We start from the raw sequence: 24738 nt of genomic DNA on the forward strand, positions 1-24738 counted from the left end.
CAGTGGGCTCAGTCCAAAGTCCATGGACTCTGCCAGGTCCTGGATAGATGCCAGGAGGAGCTGCTATGGTTGGGTTGGAATCAGAGCATTCAGCAAGTTACAGGACAAAGCAGGGAGACAACAGCTGAGAAAGCAGCTGATCCGTGAACACCTTCCAAAAATAAGGAGGCAGACTGACACAATCAAAACCAATTTTATGCCATTTCAGTCTAGGGTTAGCTTGGGCAGCTATTCATGATGACCTCACCTCTTGATACACCCAGCATCTCCTGAAGGTCCTCAGTGTCTGCAGCCCACTGGGAAAACCTTTTGGTATCTTTCAGAGGCGCACAACGTTTGTGCAGATTTTGGTAAACGTCCTATTAGTTCACAAGTGGGTTGCCAACATAAGGATTGCAATCTGTGACCCCTGATGATTTTTTATAGTTCAAGGAGGGTAGCAGATAAAGAATCTGGAGCGAACAAAGGAAAAGAGGCTTCTGATGTGATCCTGTTAGGATTTTCAAAGAGATCACAGGGGTAGAGTGAGGGGAACTCCTACAGGGCAGCGACTATCCTGTAATTATTGATGACCCCATCTAGAAGGGTGATAATGGAGCACGTGGAGACCTCCAGCATCTCTTTGGATCTCTCTCATTTTTAGCAGGTCCATGGGCTAACTCCCATGAGGAGGGCCCACAGTGCAAATGAGTGATCACAAATCCTTCTGTGGGAGACAAAAGAAAGAATCCAAACACAGACAAAGGATGAATAGGGTAAAGCACTGGAATGAGTAAGATAAGGCCCAAGGAAAACACGTGAAGACTTCACGGAGAAAGCAGTACATAAATGCATCCTGGTCATAAAAGCCAAGAGAGGAAAGCATCAAAATTAGGCTGGAGGGTTACAGCGCTGCGTATTTCTAAAGCAACACAAGGTTACTATAAAATAGGGCCCTGATCCTGAAGTCCCATTGCCTGGACAGAGCCTTAGGAAGGCTGTATGCTGGACTGGGGCCAAGTCATGAAGAGTTAAGCGTAGACTTAGGGCCTTGGCCGAGTTATTGGTTGTTCCAGTCAATCAAGGGAATTCCACTGGTCTGGCAGCAGTGTTGTGGCCTCCCAGGAATGTGGCACTCAGCTCTGACTGCTGCATCTGGGAGGCACTGGGAGCAGGAATAAGGTGTTTCTTAAGTCTCTTAACTTCTGTGAACCGATCTGCAACTGCTGTTGAGGTGTGGTTTGGTGTTGTCAAAGAGGATGCGGGGGATGGAGTAAGGGGAGCTCCTGCAGGGAAGCAGCCACCCAGTGATTATTAATGATTCCGTATGGATGGGGGATATTGGCACGTGCAGGGGCCTGCCGTGTCCAGCCTGAGCTCTGCTGCAGTCACTGTCTTCTACAAGATAAGAAATTTAAAAACTGTGCACGAGGAAAGTGCTAGGGAGAACAGGGAAGCAAGCTACCTACAAACACCATTACTGTAGTATAAAAACTACCAAGTTAAATTATCCCTGAGGGATTGCATTTGGATTAGGGGCAATTTGCAAGGCAAACCTATATTTTTTTGTATTAGAGAGAGACAAATCCTGTCTTAATCCCTTCAGTGACTTCTCCTGGACCTTTGTGATCTCTGCCAGGCTTTTCCCAAGGTAAACTTACCAACTTTAGAGAGTGTGTCAGCTGGGCTTTACCAGGGCATGTTTGCACTTTGTCAGAAAGGTGGGCCGGAAAAGTAAAGATGTTTTGACTGATAATTGTTTCCTCTATAATAAGATGATGAATGGAAACTGTCTTTCCATTCAACCCAGATTTATAAAGGTATTTGAGGTACTAAATGCCACCAAAATCCCAACGATTGGCTGAATACCTAAATATGTTTAAAATCTGAATTCTCTGACTACATTAATATGATTCTTACATTATTTCTCTTTTGTCTAGCATCTCCACTGTTTGAGGCTCAGCCCTGGCACATTCCTCCATCTAACCAAGGATCTGACACAGAGTAAGGAAGGATCCAGAATATCTTCCATCCCAGCAGAACAGAAGCTCATCTGCCTGGCACTGGGGAAACAACAGCAATGTTAACCGAGTCACGGATTGTGTTCGCTGAAGAACACGTGCTTTTGAGTCCTTCATAAGGATCCAGCTTTATTTTTTTTCAGCTGTTGCTAGAAAAGACTTTTTTCATTACCTCACTGCAGAATGCAAAGAAATGGGCGTGGAGGTCCTGCATCTATCCTCACTTAGACTGGCCAAAAGAAATCTTAACTGCCTTGCAGCCAGTTTAGATAGAAAGGTGTTGGAGCAAAGGCTTTATACTTTTTTTTTTGAAAGTACTGTACTTGTTGCAATGACTCCTGCTTGCCTTTGGGATCTCCAGGTGGGATCCACCATTTCCAAACTGGAGTACAGTCTAAGTCTGTTTTCCTGTTGTGCTTCTCAGCCTGGTTTCCTGTCACTGCTGCTCTGGAGCTGGTGCTATATTCTCTTTTTCTTCTGGGCATGTTGTCTCTGCAGAGTTCACCAGGGCTTTTGGCAATGGAGACACTTGTGCAGATCCTTGCTAGAGCTGCTGGACCTCATGTGAGCTTGCCTGTGTGTCGCTCAGACATCTTGGGGCATATCCCATGGCCTGAGCTGCTCTGTGATGCTTTGCTGGTGAATTACAGAAGTTGTCTGTCTCTGTAGGCACCAAGGGGATTGTGAAGACAATGGAGCACCACTTGAGTGATGGAAATTGTACCCTCCCTACAAAGTGAGCGGTTTACCACCGATGATAACGTGATCCCTCAGCTGTAACCTACAGCCCCTCCAAAATCAGTGAGACTGTGAAGAAAGTACCACAGCCTTCAAGGGAAAAACCTTTAATATGTGGGAGAAAGGAGGCTCAGGGAAAACGCTTCAAGAAAAAACTGGTTAGGGCTGTATTGAAGACAGCATTTCTTTCTCATGTTAAACAAGGCAACTCCATCTTTTCAATCATGTTAGTGAGAAGGAAATCAAATCCCACACCCTGGATTAAGCATTGCATGGCTCTGTGTGGGGAGCTGGCACTAGTCTAATTATTTAAGAGAATGTAAATCATGTGCTCTTATTTGTCCCTTCCGCAATTAAGGAAATATCCAGTAAATTAACGAATAGCGGTTTTTAAGGATAAGGAGACTGAATGCACAACAACTGTAACTCATTGCTTTATCATATCCCAGAGTGAGAGAGCTGGGGTAAAACTGAACCTTTCCACATGTTAGGAAGAGTCACAGTACACCCACAATCATGGACTAGAAATCATGTTTCAGAGAAAATGCTGACTAGCGATCGTCAAGGATTAGGAGGAGACTTCTTATTTGTGAGCAGATTATTCTGCACTGTGTCACTTGAGGGTTTCAAGTTTTTTGGTGCAAGAGACATTGACCATTGTCAAGACCAGGCACAGGGCAGGACGCACCATGGATCTTACCTGAAGGGAGAGTGTCCAGCAGGAGACTCTGCCCATTGGGGTATTTTGTTGAGTGCCATGTGAATTCCAGCTCCAAATCAATGCTTAGGTAACTCAGCGCATCTCCCTCTCTCAGACTTTGTTCTTTTCTTTTTCTAGTTTTCCTGGATGCTTGCAAGGGGGATTCATCTCAACTAACACGATGGCCTAAGAGCTAGATAAGTCTAAGCTGGTCAACTCTCCAGCGATCAGCTGAAATAGGAACTTGCAGATGGCAATTATCTCATATATCTTAGGATCTGTGATTATGCAAGAGACCAGGCTGACTAATTTTGATTAAGAAAGCTAACTTCTGAACATTTAAAGTGAGGTGGGGTAAATCCCATCCAAAACATTCATCAGCATCATTCCCTGGTATTGCAAATCTCTCCTCACAAGCCTTTTCCCCCAGGAAACCAAATTAAACTGATTGCTTCATGGGTGTTTCCTTGGCTTCTTAAGTCCGAACTGTTGGTCCAAGCTTTTTTTTTTTTTTGTCTCCGTTAGGCAGCGCGTAGCTTCCTGTGGCAGCAGTTCAGCGCTAGGTCCGTGTTACAAACAGCAAATGGCTACACAAGGAAATGATGTAACCCTGCAGCAATGGTTTTTCTTTTCTCATCAATGAGCGTACTTGCCAGAAACGTAAAGTTCCCAGGGTCTGACTGGTCTGGGAGCTGAGTGCTCGGGCATTGCTGCAGACACCGTGCCTACCCCGCAGCAATGATCATGTGTCTTAAGTGCTCACTATACATTTTAAGGCTTAGGCCTTCTCTTACAAAGTTTTTGTATTTATGATGCTGTCAGATAACTAACAGTAATGTCCAGGAATATACCAAGCCAGGTAGTCTATCCTTGAAGTAACAGCAGACCTGTGTAACGCCTTGATGTAACTCCTACCGATTACTGTATTAGAATAAAAATGTACTTACAACATACTTTACAATCATTCCTGAGGTCGCAAAATGGGTCAGAATCTGAAATGGAAACAAAAGAGGTTCCATCACCTGCCTCTGCCAGGAGCTGCTGGCTGGCCTCAGGCAAGACTATCACCCCCTGTGCCCCGGGCTGCTGATCTGCAGAGGCAGATGGTTATTTACCCGCCTTTATAGCCCGCTTCCAGATATGCTGATAAGGAATTGCTAAACAAGTACAGAGGAAGGTTGTTGTGCCTTCCTTCACCCTTCCTTGTAGATGCGCATTTCCCTGCACTGCTTGGCATATCCAGATCCTGCACAACTCTCATTAGCCACAGCCTTTGATTAAAGAACTGAAAGTACCTTTTAAACCCCAGAGGCCAATGAATCAGCATTGCTGCATCTGAATTCCACCAGTACAAGCAAGATCAGAATGTGAGCCCTAGGCTACAGCCCTGCTCAGATGTGGGGAACAAACCCAAACATGCCAGTCGCCCTCTTGCCCAAGCTTTACCATCCGTTTCTGCCCAAAACTCCACCTGCATTTACCTGGTGTTCCTTGCCGGGAGCAATGGCAGAGTTTGGTACTGTAGTTTGACTTTGTAGCCAAAATGAAGTTTACCTAATTAATGCTCTTCTGAGCTAAAGAAACAGAAACTTGGGAAAAGGATTATGTGTAACTGAAGTTGATGGGAGTTGCAGGTGGGAGTACAGTTGGATTAAAACTAAGGATTTTTGGAAATGTCCAGCTCCCGTGGCACGATGGAAGATGAGTGAACGTGAGCTGTTGCCAGGGAAGTAGGAGCATTCAGAGAGCGAAGCCTCAGCATTGGGATTGTAATATGTTAAAGGACGCTTACTGAAGAGCGTGGAGACCTTGTGGCAAAGGGAAAGCAGCTAATGATAGTAGCTAAATGCAAGATAAAAAGTTGCTGTAATAGGTGGATGAAGCTGATAACAAAAGCAGAGCACAGCTCAGCTCACGTAACGAAGGGCTGAGGAGATGAGGAGGCAGTGATGCGGTGCGCAGGGTTGTGTTTAGGGGGGTGTGGATTAAGGGGAGGGAGGGGGGTATGGGAAATGGTTTGAAATCGGTTGCCTTGTCCCTGCTGGCTTGCTGTTAGACAAGCATCTAGCACAGGCATCCTACCTGTCCTGCGCTCTGTGTCATCCCCAACAACATACAAAAACATCCTCCTGATGGAGGACGTGCACCACCACATAATTCAAGGGAAGGAATTGCTTTCACACCCCAGCCAGCCCAAAGCAGGGCACGGCTAGACACACAGACAACCCCCGACGGCGTGGCCACATCTGAAACATCCCTTCCTGCACAGCAGCTGCTGCAACGGCTTTGAGAGAGGTGATGGCAGAAGATGCGTGTCTGGATAGATGATTTGTCACTGTTTGTGCAGCCCGTATCCTGAGCACAACCACTCTCCAAACCACAGATAAATTGCTGGTTGGCACAGGATGCTTGGGAGACCCCTGGGGAGGTAAAATCAGAGGTAGAAACAGGTCCAGGCATTGCAGGGCACTCCCTGTAGGAAGGAACTGAATTCAGCTCTCCAAAAAGCCCTGAAGGCAGGAGAAAAGTAGCAATGGGAGCAGATGGTCTAAACCATATTTTCAACCTGTTCCATTCGGGGATCTTGCTTTGTATAGGCAGGATGTTGCCAAACCCACCCAGCAAGGTGGGAAAGGCAGGAAGGTCTCACAACACGTGCACACACACACACACACCCCTCCTCGTACAAGCTGCCTGCCAGGCTGCTGTGCTGACCTCAGGCACCAGAGCAGGCTCCGGTTGCTTTATAAACCAACCCGCGCGGTGGGAACAGCTGACCTGCGGCTCCTTCCACGTGCTCTCTTCCCTCCCTGCCAACCCTCCTGACCCTTCAGTCCCCAGGCGCACTCCCGTCGTCAGCATGATGCCAAAATATCTTCAGGTCTGCCCCCAGATCAGGAGGTTTTCAAAGAGAGGTTTTTACCAGCCCATAAATCATAAAAGTGGGTCACTCGGCAGTTGCCAGCATCTCTCTTCATTTTTTTCCTATAATTTGGTGGGATTTTTTTTCTTTTTGGTGGCCTGTTTTTCCTTTCTGCCTGTTCTCTCCACCTCTGCAATCCTGTTTTCTCAGCCAGGCAGCCTCTCCGCTCTGCTCACTGCTACGTTCATGTTACTCACAGAGATCCACCAGAATCTACTGGTTGACCAGGATGCCACCAGCAAGGAGAAGCGGGAGCCGGCGGCACCAGCGAGGCTCTGGCTAACAGCAACAGACAAACAAAAGCAGGTAGTTCCCCATGCGAGATGTAATTCAGCCGTGGAACTCTCTGCCTTGAGAAGTTATAGATGTTGAAGCTTATGTGGACTCTAGAATACAGTGGAGATTCGTAGAAGGATCTCGAGCTTATTTCATAGGACCGTAGGAGAATTCAGGCTGAAAGGGACCCCAGGAGGTCTCTGGTCCAATGTCCTGCTCTAAGCAGGGTCAGCTCTGGGACCAGCCCAGGTTGCTTTATCCAGTTGGGTCTTCAAATCCCCCAAAGATGACACAAACTGCTATGGGCAACCCACTCCCACACTTGGCTGGTCTGGCAATGAAAGAGTTTCTCCTTACACTCAGTTTGAACCTCTCTCCTTAAAACTTACACCCATTATCTCCCGTCCTCCCACCACACACCACTGTGAAGACATAAACTCCTTGGAGGTATGGGGCGGGGCTGCTGTCAGGGCCCCCAAAGCCTTTCCTTTCCCAGCTGAACGAGCCCTTCCCCTCAGTCTCTCCCCACAGGGAACCCCCCAAACACCCCTGTTCTCGCCCCTGCTCCGTTCCACACACACCCCCGGCCCCCAAGCTCTCCCCATTGTGCTCCCCAGGACCGCACAGGTCTGCAGGCGCCTCTCAGGGAGGCACTTTTAGCCTTTTGCCAGGAAAATCCAGCTTGTTTTCCTTTCCTCACGTCAATACTTTGCTACCATCTAGCGCTGACGGGGCGCAGGGCCTGAAAGCTGCCGGGGCGGAGGGTGGGTGGACAGGGGTGCCTCAGGTGTTGTCCCTCAAACGGGGTTCGTTACCCGCTCTGCAAAAAGCCAGTCTCACACCCAGAGCCGAGCTACTGGTTTATTCCATATTTGCGCAGAGGTGGGGGCTGGGTGGCAATTCCACAAAGCCAGCACGCCGCACAAAAGAACTTCAGGGTATTTATACACTTCAGACTACACAAATACACATTTACTCTAGTGACCACTGGCTACTTTCTTATCCCTTTATCCCTAACTGGATAACAACATGCCTCGTTACAGAGGGCTGTCATTTTTCTGTGCAAGCTCCAAGGGTGAGGGTCTTTATTCAGGCAGGGGTCTTTGAAGCAATGGGCGTGATTTTTACTATTAATGAGGATCGTTCCTCCAAAGGACACTCTAATCTCTAATTAAGCTGATTTAAGGTAAACAATTTTAATGAGCCTCCATGTTTCAGGATGTTTCTCTTCGTTAAGGACTGTAGTTCCTGATCAGAAGTTCCTTACTAATCATTGTTGACGGTTTAAAGAATAGACTGACCTAACCCGATGTGTCCTATCAGTCCTTGCATTTGATGAGAAACATTTGTATGGACTGTAATATGTCCTATGTGTCCTTGTACTTGATTAGAAACATTTGTGCGGGCTACAATTCCCCCCTTTGAGACTATCTTGAGAACTTAAATTCATCTAGATAAGTCTCATCTTTTCCACAGTTTGTTCACCCACACATAAGCAGCATCTCCGCATACATTGGATGAGTACCTAAAGGCATACAAACAGAATTAATATTGTAACTAATATTCCTAAAAGTTTCTTTATCCATAGACTCAAATCAGGGAACCAGGAAGTTAACCATTTGAATGTTTCTCTGAATCCGTAAGAAGTGTTATCCTTTTTTTATCTCATGAAGCGTTTTAGTCTGTTGCCAAATTTCATTTAAATCGGTGGAAATCCTTCCACTTTGATCTGCATAGACACAGCAGCTCGTATTTGTGCACACTCCTCCTTGAGAGGTCAGCAGCGTATCAAGAGCCATTCTATTTTGTAAAGCAATCTTAGCTGACTCAGACACTTCTTGCAGGGCCTTTAGAGCATCATAACTCTCATTTCCAGTTTTCTCAATTGTGGCCAAAATATTTCCTACAGCTTTTTCCAGTGTGCTGACTCCTAACCATGGTATAAACCAGCTGGCAAAAGAAGGAAAAGCTGTTGGTCATTTTACAAGAGGATTGGCTTTTTATTTGTCTCTTTAGGAATGATCTTAGCCAAAACTGGTTATCTCCACTAAATTTGTCCATGATTGTTATATTTGGAACAATTGCACCTAAAGTGCGTATTCCTGCCCAGTTCACCAGTAAAACTTCCCTGGCTCACGTGCCACATACCCAGTACCATTCCTCACCTTCTGGAAACTGGCCAGACAATATTGGGCAAGCCAACATTTCCTCTTTTTCCTATTGTTATTGTACAATTACAGCTAGTGTAATTTCCCACAAAAATGTTGTTTTCCAACAAGCAATTTATTCTATTCCTTTCGGGGGGGAACATCTTTAGAAACATAATTCATAACTCTCATGTGGAGGTGGGTTTTCTACTTCCCATCCCCGAGATTCTAAAGATTCTATTTTAAAAGAGGGTGTACTCTACAGATTTTGCCATGATATATTTGAAGGAATGGGTATTCCTGTTAAAGGACTCCCCTTTCGGCCATGTTATGGAAAATGAGTACAAACCCAGCAATTAGACCGGTGTGTGATTGTAACGGTCCTCTGAATCAGATTGAGATGTAAATTCCGATCTCACAGATTTCCTGGTTCCTGTTGAGTCAGAAAAATTAGCATACAATACCGTATCACCCAAACTAATCCCACTTTGTTCTTCATAGACGTTTCTAAGCATATATCTCACAAAAGGAATCAATATTATGAATAGTATACAAAATATACTATTTTGTATACTATATATACTGTATATATACTGTATATATACTGTATATATACTATATATATACTGTATACTATACAAAGTATACAATAGTATACAAAACAGAGCACAATCTAAATCAGAATGTGACTTAATGGATTCCCAGGTACAGTTTATTGGATGCTCGAAATCTTCAGCTTCAAAGGTTGGACTTCCTCAGAAATCCACTCTTCCTTTGGAGCTCCCTTTACTCTGGTGTAGGGTATCCAAGAGTCTATCCCTTTTACTTTAGCAGCGGTATAGGTAACCAACAGTACCAGGTAAGGCCCTTTGCACTGGTCGTTTAAGGGCTCATCCTTCCAAGTGAGGATACAGACTCTATCTCCTGGCTGGAAGTCATGGACTGGAGTATCTAAAGGTATCTCTAGTTTAAGGACCTTTTTACCCTTAGATAACTCCAAGGCTCGAGTTAAAGCTGTAATTTCTGCCTTTTGAGCGGAGGTATTGGGTGGCAATGCTCGTGTTGCAGTGGGGTTACCACAGCGTATCCAGCCCATTCCCCATCTCACCATTCTTCCTGTTCTTTGGCACGTACATTACCGAACAGGCTCGGGCTATTCTTGAATCCCTGGGGCAGCACATTCCAGCAGAGTTGTACTTTTCTACCAGTACTGGGATTCTCCCATTCAAAGGCAAAAATTTTCTGGCTCTCCTCCTCCAAGGGAATACAAATGAAAGTGTTTTTTAAATCTAACACTGTAAAATATACATTATTTTCAGATATTGTAGACAGTAGAGTGTAGGAGTTAGATACTACAGGATGAACATCTATGGTGATTTTGTTAATTTCCCTTAAATTTTATACCAGTCTATATTCTTTGAGTCCAGGTTTCCTTATCGGTAGGATAGCAGCGTTATACTCAGACCGACGTTCCCATAGTAAGCCATATTGCACAAAGGTATTAATGGTAACCCCACTCTAGCCTCTAATTTCATTCAATACTGCTTTTTCCTTCCCTGTTGTGATCCTGATTTTACTTCCACTTTTATCAGAGTAGCATTCTTTGTTTGTCCAGGTTTCTTGGAGGCCCATACCAGGGGTATTACAGCATCCAAAATTTCTTCCGAGATCCTGGTCCCTTTCTGCTCCTTTTCAGTCAACAGACACGATGAAGCTCTCCACGCTGTCTCCTCAGGCACGTGTAGCTGAAGAGACTCATCAGAAAATGTTAGCTGTGCTTTCAATTGCCATAATAGATCTTGTCCCAGCAAGGGGAGGGGGCACTCTGGCACGTATAGAGTGAAGGTAGTACCTCCAACTGTACATTCCGTAGGTTTTAAAAATGGCTGAAAAGCTCACTTTTCTGTGATCCCAACAATGTGTTTTACTTAAAGGTTACTACTGAATGGGTTGCCCCACTATCTACTAGAAGATCAACAGTTTCGTTCCTCAACTTCACTGGAACCAGGAGGTCAGCTGGGGAAGTTTTACTATTTTCCGCTGGTCCCCGTCAATCTGAATGTGAGGCTGCTAGCACGATCAGATCTGCCTCCAGTGCCAGACTCCCTTGGGCCACTGTCCTTTTTTGTAATCTCTCCCTCTTTGGACACTCATTTTTCCAGTGCCCTTCTTCCTTAGAATAAGCACATTGATTTTGTCCTAATGGCCTGCAGATGACATGATTATTCATGTGGCCTCTTCCCCTACCACTACCACCCCCCCTTCTGAACCCTCTGCCTCTCACTGAACTCTCAGTAATTGGTGCTGCCAACAACGCAGCCTGTAATTTTCTCTTTCTGCTTCTCCTTTTGTCTCTCCTTTCTCTCGACTTCATCAGGAATAGTATAATAAACCTTATAAGCTATTTCAATTAATTGTGAAATCGACATTTCTCCGGCACCATCTGCCTTTTGTAATTTTTGCCTAATATCTGAAACAGATTGTCCAGCGAAAAACATATCAAACATTCTCCTATTCGCCTCATCTTCTGGATTCAAATCTGTCCACTGTCTAGCAACATTATACAACCTTTCATAAAATGCTGATGGATTTTCTTCACTTCCTTGACTTATTTCATATAACTTTGACACATTTTTAGGTTTTGGAACTCTGTGTTGGACCCCATACAAAATTAATTGCCGATACTGTTTATTTTTCCCCAAACTGATGTTTGGATGTTATTCTGGATACATCTTGTGCATGTGTGCGGCAGGATCATCATTAGCATTATGGCATTCATTCCCCTCCCTAGCCTTTTCTAACACCAGACACTTCTCTTCCTCTGTAAAAAAAGTATTTAACACTGCCTGAAGAGCTCCCCAATTAGGGTTATGGATTAGCAGTATTGTTTCCAACAGCTGATACATCTCTTCTGGATTTTTGTGGTATGATCCTATTGACTGTTTCCAATTCAACAAATCCAAGGTAGTAGAAGGAACATGTACAAACATAGGCATTCCTTCCACCCTGACTGCTTGTCAGAGGAGTGCTTATACAGCTGGATGCTGTTCTCTAGTCCTTCCCGAGACTGGACTAAAAGTCTCTTTCCCTTCCTTCTGGGAAGATCCCTCTTCCTCACTACTGCTTTCACTCACTGGTTCCTCTTTACTGACTCCTAGTTCTGATACCCACAGTTGCACGTCCTCTGGCTCCTCTGGCCCCTTAAATACTTTAACACACCCTTTCCCTATATTGCATGCCGAGCAACACCACTGCTTTTTCTTTCCTTGCCCACTTTCAGCTAACACATGTATACTGTTAGGATCATTAGCTAACAATTTACATTTTTTCCTTGTTTCATGATTATTCCACAACATGAAAAACAAATCAACATACAGTACTTCATCCCACTTACTGATCCTTCTACAGAACCACTTCAGCTGTTAAATAGTATTATAACTCAAGGTCGCATATTCCAGCCTCCTGATTTCATCATGGTCAAGCTTATACATGGGCCACCATTGTCCACAGCATTTTAGTAATTTTAATTTTGTCAGGGGATCCCATCCAAATTTATTCCAATGTTTAAGGATGTATCCTAAAGGGGTACAAGGAGGTTTCTCAGTGGAGGAAACTGAACCCATACTGAAATTATTTCCTAGAAAAAATTTCTTTAACGACAGCTTCATACACTCAGCTTTTAGGAAGAGAGCCCTCTGCTGCTCATCCCCCATGTCTCTGTGTAGAAGAAAATTAAGCTCCTGCTGCAGTCCCTTAACAGAACAACTTATGCAGAGCAATCAGAATCCGAAATAAAAATTCTACTCACCAATCCTCCCTTGTGCCCCTTTATCGATATCTTGTAGAGGCGTTGCACTGTTGTGTTCATCACCGTCCGACTCTGGGAGCGCAGCTGAGGGTGGCAAATGTGACACCCATCTACAAGAAAGGCAGAAAGGAGGATCCAGGAAACTATAGACCTGTCAGTCTGACCTCGGTGCCAGGGAAGGTCATGGAGCAGGTCATCTCGGGTGCTATTAAAAGTCATATAATGGACAACCAGGGGATCAGGCCCAGTCAGCATGGGTTTATGAAAGGCAGGTCCTGCCTGACAAACCTGATCTCTTTCTACGACAGGGTGACCCACTTATTGGATGAGGGAAAGGCTGTGGATGTTGTTTACCTTGACTTCAGTAAGGCCTTTGACACCATTTCCCACAGCATTCTCCTGGCGAAACTGACTACTCACGGCTTGGATGGGCACACGCTTTGCTGGGTAAAAAACTGGCTGGATGGCCGGGCCCAGAGAGTTGTGGTGAACGGAGTTAAATCCAGTTGGCAGCCGGTCACAAGTGGTGTCCCCCAGGGCTCGGTTTTGGGGCCACTCCTGTTTAACGTCTTTATTGATGATCTGGACAAGGGGATTGAGTGCACCCTCAGTAAGTTTGCAGATGACACCCAGTTGGGTGGGAGTGTTGATCTGCTCAAGGGTAGGGGGGCTCTGCAGAGAGACCTGGACAGGCTGGAGCGATGGGCTAAGGCCAACTGGATGAGCTTCAATAAGGCCAAATGCCGGGTTCTACAGTTCGGCCACAACAACCCCCAGCAGGGCTACAGGCTTGGGGGGGAGTGGCTGGAGAGCTGCCAGTCAGAGAGGGACCTGGGGGGGTGATTGCCAGCCAGCTGAACAGGAGCCAGCAGTGTGCCCAGGTGGCCAAGAAGGCCAATGGCATCCTGGCTTGTATCAGCAATAGCGTGACCAGCAGGGACAGGGAAGCGATCTTACCCCTGGACTCGGCACTGGTGAGGCCGCCCCTCGATGAGTGGGTTCAGTTTTGGGCCCCTCACTCCAAAAAGGCCATTGAATGACTCGAGCGTGTCCAGAGAAGGGCAACGGAGCTGGTGCAGGGTCTGGAGCACAGGTCTGATGGGGAGCGGCTGAGGGAACTGGGGGGGTTTAGTCTGGAGAAGAGGAGGCTGAGGGGAGACCTCATGGCCCTCTACAACTCCCTGAAAGGAGGGTGCAGAGAGGGGGGATGAGTCTCTTGAGCCAAGGCACAAGCGCCAGGACAAGAGGGAATGGCCTCAAGCTGCGCCAGGGCAGGGTCAGACTGGCTCTTAGGAAGGATTTCTTTGCAGAAGGGGTTGTTGGGCGTTGGAATGGGCTGCCCAGGGCAGGGGGGGAGTCCCCATCCCTGGAGGGGTTGAAGAGTCGGGTTGACCCAGCGCTGAGGGATCTGGTGGAGTTGAGAACGGTCAGTGTGAGGTTCATGGTTGGACTGGAGGAGCTTCAAGGGCTTTTCCAACCCAGATGATTCTGGGATTCTGAGTCCCCGACCAATAGGTCGGTGTGTGCTGGATTCCAGTTGGGCCGCTGTTCCCCGTTGAGTACGACAAGACAAGCCGGGCAAGGCTGTCAGCGCGGTCCCATCTGGGTGCCTGAAACTGTTGTCCCTCAAACGGGGTTCGTTACCCGCTCTGCAAAAAGCCAGTCTCACACCCAGAGCCGAGCTACTGGTTTATTCCATATTTGCGCAGAGGTGGGGGTTGGGTGGCAATTCCACAAAGCCAGCACGCCGCACAAAAGAACTTCAGGGTATTTATACACTTCAGACTACACAAATACACATTTACTCTAGTGACCACTGGCTACTTTCTTATCCCTTTATCCCTAACTGGATAACAACATGCCTCGTCTCCATTTACAGTTACAGAGGGCTGTCATTTTTCTGTGCAAGCTCCAAGGGTGAGGGTCTTTATTCAGGCAGGGGTCTTTGAAGCAATGGGCGTGATTTTTACTATTAATGAGGATCGTTCCTCCAAAGGACACTCTAATCTCTAATTAAGCTGATTTAAGGTAAACAATTTTAATGAGCCTCCATGTTTCAGAATGTTTCTTTTCTTCAAGGACTGTAGTTCCTGATTAGAAGTTCCTTACTAATCATTGTTGACAGTTTAAAGAACAGGCTGACCTAACCCGATGTGTCCTATCTGCCCTTGCGTTTGATGAGAAACATTTGTAGGGACTCTCATACATCCTGTGTGCGTCCTTGGACTTGATTAGAAACATTTGTGTGGGCTACACAGGAGGTCTCGGGCCTCCACGGTGGCAGCACAGCAACACCGGTAAATATCGGTAAATGCTGAGTGTTTTAACGAGGGACACTTATAACTGGATACGATAAGGAAGGGCGAAAAGGGAAGAATCCCGGACAGACACGCGTGGGGACCCTCCGCGGGACAGGACCCGCCGCAGTGTGCGCATGCGCCGCACGGCGACACCCCACCCCCGCCATCCTCCTGTTGCTTTCCGGCAGCGCGGCTAGAAGTGCGACGTTTTCACGACGTCACGTGTCGAGGGGCGGTGCCGCTTCACGGCAGGCGGTCTGTGAGACGAGAGGCGGAGGCCCTGCCGCCACCATGAAGCAGAAGAGGAAAGGTAGCGGGGTGTGGGGGTATGGCAGTGCCCGGGGCTGGCGGCAGGGTGGGCCCTGCTCCTGTTCCGGGAGCTGAGGGCGGTGGGGCGGAAAGTTGCTGCCTTGTGTGTGTGTAAGGGCGGGCTGAGGGGCAACACTTTACCTTGTGGTTGGGCATGGCGGGGGGGCTGTGGGACGGCGCCCCTCCTCGTGCTTCCCCCGGCGCTGTAGGGGTGGGAGCTGTGCAGTGGTAGGGCTTTACCGCCGCCCCTAACGCTGTGTGTATGTGGAGTAGGAAAACGGGGCGAGAGCTTGCTCTGCCCGCTCCGCCTTCATGGAGGCGGGTAAAGGGCCAGCCCCAACCTTGATTGAGGGTTGGAGGGACTTGGCACCCCTCTGTGAGCCACCCGTTTTCTCTCCCCACTGTTGAATTCATTGCCCTCTACAACTACCTGAAAGGAGGTTGCAGAGAACTGAGGATGAGTCTCTTTAACCAAGTAACAAGAAATAGGACAAGAGGTAATGGCCTCAAGCTGCACCAGGGAAGGTTCAGACTGGATATTAGGAAGTATTTCTTTATGGAACGGGTAGTCAGGCGTTGGAATGGGCTGCCCAGGGAGGTGATGGAGTCCCCATCCCTGGAGGTATTTAAGAGTCGGGTTGACGTAGCGCTTAGGGATATGGTATAGTTGAGAACTGTCAATGTTAGGCTGATGGTTGGACTGGGTGATCTTCAAGCTCTTTTCCAACCTAGACGATTCTGTGATTCTGTGAATTGGGCGCTGTCACTGGGAGGCAGAGTCCTTTGCGCCCGTGTGGGTCCTCAGGAATTTGCCTTACTCCTGCCTGGTGCTCTGACTGTCAGATGCAGAATGGGGTGCTGGGGGCATGGGAGTCCGGGTGTTGCTGGGCTTTTCCCACATGGCAGAGTGGAAACAAACTGGGAGAGGGGTATTGGGCAGCAAAGATGATGTAGGGCAGCACGGGGCTTGCAGTGGCCTGGCGTGTCCCACAAAACTACCTGCAGAGAGAGACCAGATGGGAGCATCACTGTGGTGCTTCTCCCAGGTGGGTGTAAATGCTGCCAGATTTCAGCGCAGCTGATATGCACAAAAGCTTGTTGGAGCAGTTGTATGCCCAGCTATGTCCCTGCTTCGGGGGGTTTCTGACAATTTTGCTGTCCCAACACTTGCTGGTGTAGACGGAGCTGCACAAGGTGAAATTGTTACCATAAATTTGGTCTCAAAAGAACCCCCTAAGGCTTAGTTGGAAGTTCTAGAAGGCAGGCAGTCTGTATTACAGTGCTGGATGCACGGGGGTTGTTCCACCTAACATGCATGTCAAAAGACAAAAGCACACTTATTGTATATAATAAAAGAAATGAATATTCATGTAATTTCCAAGAAGTACACACTTGTTTCCAGAGGATCTAATGCATATGTTAATACATTGATCAAGTGTATTAAAATTTGGGGAAGGGTCTCTGAGGGGCTTCCATAGGGGTTTTCGGTGGTCTGTGGTGGTCCCTAGTGGCTGTTGAAGAGGTGTCTTAGTGTCCTTTCCATGAACTCTGAGGGTTTTTTCCTCATATATGGCCTCGTCTTGGCTCATTGCTCTGTCTGTAAAGTTTCTCAGCTCTCTTGACTACCACAGGTGCCTGTTGGCTTCTCTGCCCTCACCAGGATGTACCCATCACAGCTGCAAAAATTATGTCCTTGGGTGCATTCTTGTCCGAGGCCCCTCACAGCAATGAGCACCAACTGCTTGCGGGCATCAGCTAGCAGGCATCAAAATAAATACCCGTGGTTGTTAGGAAGTGTGGATGGATCTCTTAATAGCAATGCCCCCCTTCTCCCCAAGCTGGTAAGGAAGAAATGTAAGCAATGTATACTGTCTATACAGTGCAGACCCTCGTTGCAGCATGGGGTGGGTCTGTGAGGCGCAGTGGGGAAGCTTTTAAGACACTGGTAGTGCTGCCTGATGCCCTCTCCCAGTTTGTTTCCACTCTGCCATGTGGGAAAGGCCCAGCAACACCCAGACTCCCCTGCCCCCAGCACCCCGTTCTGCATCTGATACCCTCTCTGTGATGGAGCTGGCCTCTTCCTTTGCGTGGTCCCACTGTCCTTCCCACCACTGCGTCCTGTTCCTTGCCACGTGTACTCGTAGCATCAGACTATTCTACTAATCATCTTTAACTTCCAGTGACTTTTTATTTGTAGCTGTCATGCAGATTGCTCTGACATAAGAAGGTGGAGTTTGTTCTAGAAGTAAAAGAAAGTCAGTGATATGAGGTGGTGACTAATTTGTTTGGGGAATGCTGCAAATCGAGAGTGATGATGGCAAAATTCCCTCTGTAGGCAACAACTGTAGGAAATATTAAAAATGAACGGCAGAGCTGGTGTGCCTTGGTTGTCACAAGCAATTAGAAAGCAGTGGCTGTACACGTGGTTTGTTGTTTTGTTCTCATTTCAGGAGACCTCAGCCATGCAGAGCTGATGATGATGACGATAGCTGACATCATAAAACAATTAATTGAGTCTCACGAGCAGGGAAAAGATGTGAATCTGAACAAGTAAGTCACTCCGGGACGTCACTGAAGAGCTGGTCCACCAGGGATGAACGTGTTCTGTACAGCCTGTTACATTCAGGCTTTATTTTAAAATGTTTTATTTTCACAGGCTACTGTCATTTCTCTTACCGTTATCTGGTAATAAAGACACCAAGATTTGTAAATTCTGTGGTGATTTGAAATTGTACCTTGGTACTTCACTGGCAATGCTCAGAGTACAAAATGGGTTGTGTTGGTGAAAAACTCCAAGAAACTTGTCATTGCCTTTTTGTGTTTCCACCTGTACTCATCCTTCAGTAGTCTCAAAGTCAGTTCCACCAGGGAAAGGAGAGATTAATTTAGGGATAAAGTTTAAATCAAATTTTCTTAGCAATGTGTGATAAATGAAGTTGTTTTCAGAAAGTTCTTCCTTCTTTACATATGTGGAATAATAAAACCTGAATTTCTCCTACTGTTTCTATTTCATTTACATGGTGGAATTGCAGACTTTTTGCTTTCGTTTACGTGATTGCAGACTTTTTGCTGATGTCTTTAACTGGCATGAATGTCTTTAGAAATGAACTCAAGCTAGAGTCTGCATGTGTAGGGGTTAGTCACATGGAAGACGTGAAAATAATTAAATCACTGAAAACAGGTAAGCCAGAGTCTGTGGGCAGATGTTTTAATAAAACCATATTTAGAAGAAAAATATACAGTAGCTAAAAACATTGGCAGTTGTTGCATAGCAACTTTATTTGGAGTTTATTTTCGGGGCAGCTGTTGCAAGGAATTGCTGTCTGCTTTTTAAATAAGTTACCTGGAAAGGCAAATTGGCAGAACCTACCTAGATCTCCACGTCACTGAACAGTGGTGTGATAGCACTGCTGTGGAATATGGGTGTGCAAGTCAGGATGGAGTTCTTAATTGGAGGTATTTGTGCTTTCAGGCTGAAAACCAAGACATCGGCCAAGTACGGGCTTTCAGCGCAGCCGCGTTTGGTTGACATCATCGCTGCTGTGCCACCGCAGTACCGCAAGGTGCTGGTACCAAAGCTGAAGGCCAAGCCTATAAGGACCGCTAGCGGGGTAAATATACACATCACTCTCCCCATCCACCACCGTCCTCCCCTCCTCTCATCAATAAATTGTATTAAATTGTTTTCAAAGACCAGGATATTGAATTCCGGAAGCTTTAATACAGATGCACTGGTTGCGTTGCCAGCTTCCACGTTGCCTTTTCTGTGATGTTGTGCCTACAGGGCTGTTCCTTTCAAAACATTTGGGAGAAGAGAAAGAGGAGGTGTGAGGTTTTGTTTCAGAGCAGCATGTCTTGGTTTTTAGTTGCTGTAGAAACAGTGCAGCTTAATCTGCAGACCCTCTCAGTGAACAAAGGTAAAAAATGTATTTAACCTGTTTCTCTGAAAGGTAGTTCAGGCTGAAAACAATAATAGAGGTACAGCTAACATTCAGCTGTGTGTTTTTATGCTTCCGTACTGTACGTATAGCATGCCTAAAGTCAAGTTAACAAAAAAAACCCCAGAAACAAAAATCCAGGAAGTGTTCATTTTTTATAACTTAACACCCCCCCCCCCCCCCAAACATCCAAAACCCCCAAACAAAACCACAAAAAAAACCCCCAACCAAACCACCATGTGCCACCCCCCCCACCCCCCCCAATTGCTTAATTTCTTTAATTTCATCTTTCTGGCTATAGAATATTTCATTAAACTCTTACTCCAGCTGGAAATTAGGTATTCTGAGTTGCGTGCCCCAAATTAGCAGACACTGGAAAGTCTTTGTGTGTCTGTCTCGTCCTCTTTACAAAGGAAGGTAGCATCTTACATTATGCTTATGTTTAATGTATGAAAAGCAGTTGTGAGATCAGGCAGGGAAGAAAGGCTTAGCTCAGTTAGGCGGAGTGAGGAAGCTGTTTTTATTATTTTTGGTTTATATCTTTTTGTTTCTCTTCATCTCTCCCCCACTTCCATCCTCCAGGTGGTGGCTGGTGGCACACTCTCACCCTTGCGCTGGTTTAGGTGTGTGTTAGATGGTTCTAGCGAATATTTGGATGTCTGTGTGCATCTTTTCAGCAGGGTGGTTAATCAGATTTGGTATAAGACACCCAGTTCTTTATAACAGACTGCCGCTTTATTCTGAATTGTGAAAATATTAAATAATAGGTTTCCTATTTCGTGATATATTTGTTATCTCCTTCAAGAGTTAACACATAGATATTCTAGGTGGCAGACTAAGCAGAAAACATCTTTAAATAGTCTCTCGCAGATGCACATGTATACGTAGCCTTCCAAGATGCATTTTATTTTAGTAACTTCAGAAGCAATTACTGTAATTTCTCTCCTCTAACTTTGCTTCTTACAGATTGCTGTTGTGGCTGTGATGTGTAAACCACACAGGTGTCCACACATTAACTTTACAGGCAACATATGTGTGTAAGTATCACAGCTTAGATGAAATAAGAGGACTGTTTTCCAGTATTTCTGTATAAATCTAATATTGCAGTAGCATTGTGTTGGGGACAGGCTTCCTTTCTGCACAAGCACTAAGTTATAGATTGCTGATGCCTGCACATTTATGCTAAAAAGTCTTGTTTTCAGTTTTTCTTCAAGGAAGAAACCATTTTCTTCCATGGGCCAAATCCTACTTACCTTAGTAGGATTCACAGTTCTGTGAATATAGTAACCAGGAGAGTATATTAATGATCAAATGTGAGTTGTATCACAATGATCAAAGGTGTGTTGTGCATACGACTGGGTACGTAAGCCGACTGGAGTTACAGAAAAGAAACAGGACTCAACCTGAAAAGTTTAAAAACTGCTGAACTGAAACGGGCCCAAGGAGGTGCAGGTGTTGTCTGCAGAAAGGTGCTCGGTGTGACAGTCTAGCTCTGCCTGGCTCTGGAGGGAAACAAGAGCACAGATGGAAGGGAAAGGCCTCCAGCTGCCAAGAGCTCATGACATTAAGCGAATAGCTTCTGAGTTTTATTTGAATTGAGGAACCCAAGCTGGGTTTACCTTAAAGTGTGTTACTTCTGCTTGACTTAAGAGCCTGTGCACCTGAAATCTCATCTGGTTTTTTTTCCTACCACGTCAGTTCAGTTATTTCAAAACATTGCTTCTCTTTCCCACCTTGTCCCTCCTGAAGTATCAGTGTGTTTCACCACCAGCTGCCTAACAGAGTGAGCTGGCTCCATTCTTGTTTTTTCATGAGCAGCTATTCTGTTTGAGATGTTCCAGGTAATTACTTATATGAAATGTCTTCAATTGGTTTGCGCAACTTTTGCCAGCAAATTAATTTGGCCACGGTAATTTGGTAATTAATTTTATAATGGTGACAGATGACTTGGGTTGAGTTTGCAGGGCAGGCAGTGAGGAAACTAATCAATTATACTGTGAACGGAATGTGTCTGATTTGATAGAGATGGCATTATCTTGGTGTCTGTGCAGTTGAGATCTGTACCGTAAGTAATAATACGCTGACTGCTCTGATACCTTTTCTGTTGGAGGTGCTCAGCACCTGCAGTTAAAGTAGGAGGGTTGTCAACCCCTTCTGTCTCAGGTCGTCTTTGAGCACGAAATGACTAGATTGGTCATTAATCCCATAGCCCTCAAAAGAAAGCTAAGGACGCGCAGAATAAATTTATATTCCTTTTGGTTACCATCTGCTGTGTACCATTCTTCTCCTGCCTAGCAGTCATGCTGTGATAGCCACAAGTCCATCTTGCTGTGTCACAAAATAAGAGTTTCAAACAAGCCTCTAGATGCAGAAACTGTAATTTAATACCAAAGTGCCATACAGTTATAGAATCAGTGAATGGTTTGGGTTGGAAGGGACCTTAAAGATCATCTAGTCCCAACCCCCTGACATGGGCAGGGACACTTTCCACTAGCCCAGGTTGCCCAAAGCCCCGTCCAACCTGGCCTTGAACCCTTCCAGGGAGGGGGCAGCCACAGCTTCTCTGGGCAACCTGTGCCAGGGCCTCACCCCCCTCACAGGGAAGAATTTCTTCCTTAGATCTAATCTAAATCTCCCCTCTTTCAGTTTAAAACCGTTTCCCCTCGTCCTATCCCTCCCTGCTGATCAAGAGTCCCTCCCCCCTTTCCTGTAGCCCCTTTCAGTCCTGGGAGGCCGCTCTAAGGTCTCCCCAGAGCCTTCTCTTCTCCAGCTGAACCCCCCCAACTCTCTCAGCCTGTCCTCACAGGGGGGTGCTCCAGCCCCCCGAGCATCTTCGTGGCCTCCTCTGGCCCCGCTCGAGCAGGTCCGTGTCCTTCTGCTGTTGGTGCCCCCAGAGCTGAACCCAGCACTGCAGGGGGGTCTCACCAGAGCAGAGTAGAGGGGGAGAATCCCCCCCCCTTGCCCTTCTGGCCACGCTGCTCTGGATGCAGCCCAGGAGACGGTTGGCTTTCTGGGCTGTGAGCACACATTGCTGGGTCATGTCAAACTTCTTGTCAACCAACACCCCCCAAGTCCTTCTCCTCAGGGCTGCTCTCAAGCCACTCCTCACCCAGCCTGGATTTGTGCTTGGGATTGCCCCGACCCATGGTCAGGACCTTGCACTTGGCCTTATTGAACTCCATGAGGTTCACACAGTCCCACCTCTCCAGCCCATCCAGGTCCCTCTGGATGGCACATCCCTTCCCTCCAGTGTGTCACTGCGCCACACAGCTCGGTGTCGTCAATGAACTTGCTGAGGGTGCCTCAGTCCCACTGTCCATGTTGCCAGCAAAGATGTTGAACAACACCGGTCCCAACCCCTGAGGAGCACTGCTTGTCACTGCTCTCCACTGAGACATTGAGCCTGTTGACTGCAACTCTTTGAGGGCAACCACCCAGCCAATTCCTTATGCACTGAGTGGCCCATCCATCAAATCCACGTCTCTCCAATTTAGAGACAAGGATGTCGTGTTGGACAGTGTCAGATGCTTTGCACAAGTCCAGGTAGATGACATCAGTTGCTCTTCCCTTGTCCACCAATGCTATAACCCCGTCATAGAAGGCCAACAAATTCCTTCAGGAATTTGAAATCCCTTCATGATTTGCCTTAGTGAAGCCATGTTGGCTGTCACCAATCATCTCCTTATTTTCCATGTTCTCTAGCAGTTTCCAGGAGGATCCGCTCCATGATCTTGCCAGGCACAGAGGTGAGACTGACTGACCTGTAGTTCCTTGGTTTCTCTTTATTTCCCTTTTAAAAATGGGGGTTATGTTCTCCTTTTCCAGTCAGCAGGAACTTCACCAGACTGCCACAACTTCTCAGATATGATGGATAGTGGCTGAACCACTTCATCCCCCAGTTCTCTCAGGACCCGTGAACGCATCTTATCAGGTCCCATGGACTTGGGCACCTTCAGGTTCCTTAGATGGTCTCAGACCTGCCCTTCTCCTACAGTGGGTGGTTCTTCATTCTCCCAGACCCTGCCTTTGCCTTCTGCCCCTTGAGTGGTGTGGCTGGAGCCCATGTTGGTGAAGACTGAGACAAAAAAGTCATTGAGTACCTCAGCCTTCTCCATGTCCTGGGTAACCAGGTCTCCCGTTTCCTCCCGGAGAGGGACCACATTTTCCCTAGTTTGCCTTTCATCACCAATGTACCTGCAGAAGCTTTTCTTGTTGCCTTTGATGTCCCTGGCCAGATTTAATTCAATCAGGGCTTTGGCCTTCCTAACCTAATCCCTGGCTGCCTGGACAGTTTCTCTGTATCCCTCCCAAGCTATTTGTCCTTGCTTCCACCCTCTGTAGGCTTCCATTTTGTGTTTGAACTTGTCCAGGACTTCCTTGTCCATCCCTGCAGCCTCCTGATGTTCTTGACCTGACTTCCTCTTTGTCGGGATGTGTTGCTCCTGAGCTTGGTGGAGATGATCCTTGAATATTAACCAGCTTTCCTGGGCCCCCCCTTCCCTCCAGGGCTTTATCCCACGCTACTCTGCCAAGCAGATGCCTGAAGAGGCCACAGTCTGCTCTCTTGAAGTCCAGGGTAGAGAGCTTGCTGTGCGCCCTCCTTGCTGCCTGAATGATCTTGAACTCCACCATTTCATGGTCACTGCAGCCAAGGCTGCCCTTGAACTTCATGTTCCCCACCAGCCCCTCCTTGTTATTTAGAGCAGATGGTCTGTATTCTTTTGAAGTGGTCTTAAAATGTTGTATTCATTCCAAAGTTCAGAAAACAAATGTAAATGAGCTTTCTCACTATCAAGATACTTATATTCTATTAATTTGTGGAAAAGAAACGTAGATTGTATAACAGGGTGATATCTCTATGTCTTTCCATGCCAAACAAAAATCATATTTTACATCAAATGAGACTATGTTCTTGATAGAATGGTGGAAAATATTTAAATTGTTTATGATTGTTGAATTACTTTTTAAAATCTAATAATCTGTGTGTAACTATTACTCTAAAACTATATGGCAGCTCCCTAAAATAATGCCATGTTCCAGAAACACATTCACAGTACATCTTGCTTCTAGGAAGTCTCATCAAGTTGTTTTATGTGCATGTAGTCATTTGACAGGTCTGAACTGTTTTTTTGACATCCCATTCTCATTAAAATTAAATGAAACAACTGTTTGGCACGGTATACTTAGCACTTGTAAACATACACAGGCGCAGTTCCTCTCGGTGTTACTGGATATCACAGAATCATTCTCTCCAGCATGCAAAAACACGGGAATTTATTCATTCATCCCATGCTCTGAGCTGACCAGTCCTGAACTAGCTTTAGTCTGGAAGCTGTATTGCAGCATTAATGTACTGTAGTGCTTGAGCTAGTCAAGCCTGCCTTTTGTGGAATTGTTTTTGCCTATATGAGAATGCCCAAATGCCAGGAGAGTGGTCGGCACGTTGCTGTGGTCAGCCAGCTATCTTGAATTTGTGCTCCCCTGTATTTCTGATGAGAGGTGGGGTAGGTAGAGCAGTGTCTGCTCAGCCTGCACCCTTTTGTAGACCCCATCTCTTTCAATTGTCTGAGTTTGATGCCTGTTTTCTGGCTTTTTATAT

The 24738-nt window shown here is 46.4% G+C and overlaps 2 protein-coding genes across 5 annotated transcripts in view; both read left to right on the top strand.

Annotated features, from left to right (window-relative positions):
• Positions 1-2208, top strand: part of FBXO16 (F-box protein 16) — a 37671-nt gene extending 35463 nt beyond the window's left edge. The window contains exon 9 of the mRNA XM_074820852.1: positions 1920-2208. Coding sequence (XP_074676953.1) covers positions 1920-1987 — 68 coding nt within the window. The 3' untranslated portion in view covers positions 1988-2208. The remainder of the gene's footprint in view (positions 1-1919) is intronic.
• A 12914-nt stretch (positions 2209-15122) lies between these two features.
• Positions 15123-24738, top strand: part of ELP3 (elongator acetyltransferase complex subunit 3) — a 97732-nt gene continuing 88116 nt past the window's right edge. For all 4 annotated transcript variants that reach the window (XM_074820321.1, XM_074820322.1, XM_074820319.1 and 1 more), the window contains exons 1-4: positions 15123-15202; positions 17652-17751; positions 18674-18812; positions 20106-20176. In XM_074820321.1, the coding sequence (XP_074676422.1) occupies positions 15184-15202; positions 17652-17751; positions 18674-18812; positions 20106-20176 (329 nt within the window). In that variant the 5' untranslated portion in view covers positions 15123-15183. The remainder of the gene's footprint in view (positions 15203-17651; positions 17752-18673; positions 18813-20105; positions 20177-24738) is intronic.

Source organism: Strix aluco, chromosome 3 (genome assembly GCF_031877795.1).
Source record: "Strix aluco isolate bStrAlu1 chromosome 3, bStrAlu1.hap1, whole genome shotgun sequence".
NCBI lineage: Eukaryota > Metazoa > Chordata > Aves > Strigiformes > Strigidae > Strix > Strix aluco.